Source organism: Nannospalax galili, unplaced genomic scaffold (assembly GCF_000622305.1).
Source record: "Nannospalax galili isolate Female #2095 unplaced genomic scaffold, S.galili_v1.0 scaffold273, whole genome shotgun sequence".
In the NCBI taxonomy this organism is placed as follows: domain Eukaryota; kingdom Metazoa; phylum Chordata; class Mammalia; order Rodentia; family Spalacidae; genus Nannospalax; species Nannospalax galili.
Genome location: NW_008333887.1, coordinates 1,585,620 through 1,590,984, shown reverse-complemented (window position 1 = coordinate 1,590,984; position 5,365 = coordinate 1,585,620). Strand labels below are relative to the sequence as shown.

At 37.8% G+C, this 5,365-nt stretch overlaps 1 protein-coding gene across 10 annotated transcripts in view; it reads left to right on the top strand.

Annotated features, from left to right (window-relative positions):
- Positions 1 to 3,089, top strand: part of Immp2l (inner mitochondrial membrane peptidase subunit 2) — a 964,149-nt gene extending 961,060 nt beyond the window's left edge. For 9 of the 10 annotated variants that reach the window (XM_029561497.1, XM_029561496.1, XM_029561495.1 and 6 more), the window contains one exon: positions 2,805 to 3,089. In XM_029561497.1, the coding sequence (XP_029417357.1) occupies positions 2,805 to 2,927 (123 nt within the window). In that variant the 3' untranslated portion in view covers positions 2,928 to 3,089. The remainder of the gene's footprint in view (positions 1 to 2,804) is intronic. The other variant, XM_029561500.1, reaches the window with a different exon arrangement.
- The last annotated feature ends 2,276 nt before the right edge of the window (positions 3,090 to 5,365 follow it).

The window sequence follows — 5,365 nt, the reverse complement described above, 5'->3', positions numbered from 1 at the left end:
GTAGACCAGGCTGGCCTTGAACTCACAAAGATCCGCCTTCCTCTGCCTCCCCAGTGCTGGTATTAAAGGCGTGCACCACCACGCCCAGCTAATAAAATATATTTTAAGGAATGTTATGAACTGAAAATGTTCTACCCCCTAGAACTCATACAAGAGTTTAACTCCCATTGAAGGTGGAGACTTAATGGACTATGGTGTTTGGAGTGGGCCTTTGGGAAGTGATTAAGACTAGATATGGGCTTAAGGTAGCGCCTCCATGACAAAATCCTAGAAGGTTTATCGGAAGAAAAAGGGAGACTGGACAGACAAATGTACACAGGCATGCTCCCTGCTTCACATCCAGACTCTGTCAGGCAGAAGGCTGTCACTATTTGCAAACCCTCAACCTTGCATCTCCTGAAGAACAAACCACAGTAAACCTCCCTTCTTTATAATTTACCCAGATTGTGGGAAGCAAGTGTTAGGAACAGAAAATGGGCTAACTATTCATATGATTGCAAAGAAACCTGGAGTTTTAAAAAATATTTCATTTATTTTTTATTTTACGTATATGAGTGTATTCCCTGCAGGTATGTGAGTATACCCATGTCACTGGTGCAGTGCTCGAGGAGGTCAGAAGAGGGCATCAGATCCCCTGGAACTGGAGTTACAGACAGTTGTTAGCCATCATGTGGGTACTAGAATTCAAACCCAGGTCCTCTGCAAGAGCAGCCAGTGCTCCTAATTGCTGAATCATCCCTCTAGTCCGAGAAACCTTGGTTTTTATACAGTGAATTTATTGTTGATAGCAAGTATAGTATAGTCAACCTGAAACTATTCTTTATACATTTTAAGATCACGTAAATAAGTGTGTTACTGTTTGAGGAAGGCAGCCCAGTCACTAGGGCAGAAGGGAAATAAAATATAGAGGGGGAGGTGAAGGACAGTTTTTGGGTGCTGGGATTTCTTTCATGTTTATTCCCTGAAATGACACCAGATATTGGCATACCAAGAGTACTGACACACCTACTAGCAGATATCAATTATAAATGACATTCTTTGCTAAAAGAAACAAAGGAACCAGAAATAAATGTCTGGTTATACATAAAGCAGATGTCAGGGATAAAGGGGAGCCTGCCACAGCTCAAATGTCAAAAATTAAGAATGTTCTTAAAGACTGAAGGCAACATGTTCAAAGGACACACGGTGCTCCACTGGCCACAAGCTTGAGATGTCTGAGAACCCTACAAACGAGCAGAGGATGATAACAGATTTTGACTTAATTTTTTTTTTTTTAATTTATAAAAGGAATCCTTCCTAGCACTCAGGAGGGTGACTCAAGAGGATTGCTGATTGCAGATACCAGTTTCTAAATAATCCCTTGTATAAATAATCAAGACACAATAGTGATGGGTAGTAAAACCATTAAATGAAATGTTGACATTCATGGTATTTATACTATTCAAAATATCCCCACAGATTCTCTTAGTTGAATGTAAAAAATATGTGTTTATTTAGCATTGCAACAGTTGGGAGACCTGATATTTTGTGCTGCCTAATGGGACAGACAGGAAAAATAGAGTATGAACTACATTTTATTCTTGCCAAAACATTTAACTTGCATCTGTTTATGAGGCAAAAACGCACGCAAGTCTGATGTGGGACATTTTACAATGCAGCCATCCTGGACTCCAGGTTAAAGTAAACTAACTATAAATGGAAACAATGTAATGACCAGCAGGTGCAGTTTGAGATACTGGATTTTCAAAATTAATGGCTCCAAAAGATATTACTTAGGCAACTTGAAAATGTAAAATATAGATGGCATACTATTTTTTATTTCTGTATTAATATGAAATATTTTGCATATGACAATGGTAATGTGCTCATGTGGGAAAGGGTTTAGGTCTTGAATGCATGTTGAAACATTTAGGTGGAAATTCAGCAGGATAGTAGTAATTTTCACATGTATCAGGAGTATTTATGTATATATCCATATATGTACAAACAAGAAATGAGAAAGGAATTAGCATATCAATGTGTGAATAATGTGCTATTTGCTGAATAGAGCTGCTTTTTTGGTACTTATTTTCAAAATAATTAGAAAGGAAAAAATATCTTTCTCAATTCCATGGGCTCCTTGCTCTTCTGTGGGTTCTGTTTTTTTATTTTTTATTTTTGTTTTATGTGTATGCGTGTATTGCCTGCATATAGGTAAGTGTACCCATGCTGTGTGCAATACCTAGGGAGGACAGAAGAGGCTGTCGGGTCCCCTGGTCCTGGAGTTATGGACAGTTGACTCTCCTCCTCCCCTGAGTACCTGTCCAAATGCTCAGTGCCTTTTTCTAGAAACAGCCCCCAACCCAGACTCCCACTGGAACTCTCACTGCTCATCTGGCCTAGCAAATGGGACAATTTTTTTTCAAAATATGTGCCTTTTTAGTTCTCTATGATGGTTTCATAAGGTAGGTCTCTCTGAGACATAGTAACTCTGTAGGACATTCTGAGATAGTATGCTAGATTTACGTTTCTTGGGTCTATACAAAGGCTAGGCATTAGGATTGGAGGCAGCCCAGTAATAAAGCCCACGTGTTCCAACACTTGGCAGCTGATGTGGTTTTCTAAACATCTCTGAACTCTTTTTTCTGATCTATAAAATAACTATTCTGAAAGTTAAAGCAGTTTATACATTGTTCCCCTGGGAAAATGCTATGTAAGTCTTTCTATGGAATGTCAGACCTGGATCAAATATGGTTTTCAAGACACTGATCATGATTGTTATGAAATGACTTCTTTGTTGCTGTCTCTGTTTTCCCTGGATTCAGGTTTCTCTGGGACTTCTTCATGCCCTTGCTACACATATATTGTGGCCTCCAGAGCGTTGGCAGAAACTGGAATCAGTTCTTCCTCCAGAGCGCTTTCCTGTTCAGAGTGAGGAGGAGGAGTGACTGCATGAAAAGCCTGTTATAGGATGGGATGCAGACAAGAGAAACCTCCTCCAAAGAGAGATGTGCCAGAGATAAGATGCTGAGCAAGAAACCTTTGTATTGCATTAAGGTGGTCTGTATTCTTAAAGAAAAATTTTCATTATTAAACAGTGTCAAATGGTACCTGATTGTGTGTTTATTGTTTATTGCCAAAAATATTCAGTCCTTGAGAACATGAAAATACTATACCTATATGTATTAAAGGAAGTAAATTAGAGAATATTTGTTGTACATACTTTGTTGCTTAGATTTTTTTTGATACCTGCTGCTGAAAGATTTTTGAAAATTAATATGTAGTGAGAATGATTTTTCATTTACTGTTAAGACAGAATAAGTAAAACCATGTATTATACATATAATGATAGGGATTATATTATAATCGATTGTATCTACAGAACAGTGACTTCCATTTAGGAAGAACCTGTAACTGTGATGCTAAATAAAACAGCGATTTGTTCAGGTCCTGTTTTGGATGTTTAATTATCAGTTAACCTGACATCCATTAGTGAGAAATCATTCTATCTCTTATCCAAATCAGGAATTAAAGTAATGGAGAAAAAATTTTATCAATCAATACTTTGATACAATAAAATGTTTTTTTTCATTAGCCCTTTTTAATCCAAAACTTCTGAGCAATCCCTGCCTGTTCACAATGAGGAATAAGCCCTGTGTCAGAATTCTGTCACATTTGGTGAAAAGTTCTGAGTGAAATGGAAAACAATCAAATCTAGATCAACCAAGTTTGGGTTTTTCCCCCCAAGTAATTTCTCAGCATCCAAGACTCTAGTAGTGAAATCGCAGTTGAAAGAGGAGTAACAATAGAATAATAGATGCTATAACCAATGCAAATAAGGATGCTGACTCCCTGATAGAAGTTTGGTAGTCCTAACAAAGCCCCTTTTCTTTTCATTGGTAAAGGGTTTGATTGATGGGAACAAAGTCTCAGTATCACTTTCTTGTTCATGGTTCTTTTTTTTTTTTATTTCATCTTACAATTATGGATGCTAGCTCCTCACTGCAGAGAGGAATAGAACAATACCAAAAACATGCATAGTAAGAGCAGGCATGTGTTTCTACCAATAATTTATCAGCATCCTGAGAGTTCATTCAGCAAAGAGCATTGAGCACTTCTGTGCTTGGGTTGGCCAGAATCTTATTTTATGTGCTATATTTAAATTTATTTTATTTATTTTGTTCTTTGACAGTTTCATATATGTATTGACTATTCCCTTTCCACTTACTTTTCCCTCATCCTTACAGTTTCTTTGCCAGATTCATGACCTGTGGTTTTGTTTTATGACTTATTTAGTTTCACCAGGGCAATGGGTATGAGCATTGGACTGGAACTATCCATTGGAGCCTGGTGGGGTTACCAGTGGTTACCCAGATGAAGGCAATGACTTCCCTCTTTCTGAATCTATCAGAAGCAAGTAGTTCAACTGTAGTCCCTCCTCCATCCATGCCTGACTGTTGATGGACCCATAGAATGGCTCTTAAAAGCAGATCAATCAAAAATCTTTCAATGAAGCTTCATTGACCTTATCAGTTCTTCAATTCCATTGATTCTCTTCCCCAACTTGTATTTTATACTCTGACCCTGAACAGCAGTTTACCAAACACTGATGCTTATGTTTCGTAAATCCACCCCCCTTGACAAAGCTGGGATTGAATGTAAAATATATAGTACATAGGGTGCTGACCCTTCAGTTGCTAGCACATAGGAAATCTGAAGACTGAAGATTACAGAGGAGGTATTTGAAGAGTTCTGGGGATGTAGGATAAGGAAAAAGTAGAGGGGTGCTGGAGTGCTGCTGATCACCCATTTGGGAGAATTCAAATTTTTCGTAGTTTAAGTAGTTGGCCATCAACTTTGTTACGTGTGGAGACTACCTGTAGCATTATTCTTCAAACTATCAATTCAAGTTTGCAAATCTTTAGAGAAAAGGTATATGTTCTTTCTGTTCAATTTTACATTCTCTAGCAATGTGGTGCATCACCAGCACAGTGAATACTTAATGCTTGTTGAACAATTTGGCTTAGGTGTTACTTTTTCTGAAATGTGGAGTCAATCACTGCACCACCTAATATATACATTCACAAATGCACCAGTCACTCAGTGTACTGATGAATCATGTATACATTATCTCTCCTGCTATGCTGGGAAATAGCATAGACTAGGGCAGGGTGTAACTTGCCTGACTTGGTAATGTGATTATACAGAATAGAGTGTAAAATTCTGTCTGATCAATGCATGAATTTTGTATCATACGAATCCTGGGCACTGTGTTCAGGATGGAAAATCAAGATGAATAAAACAAAAGTCCTCTGAATCAGGTGGTAGGAAGAGAATGAAATTATATATACACAAATAAATACCATACAGCCTAGCAAAGGTACGA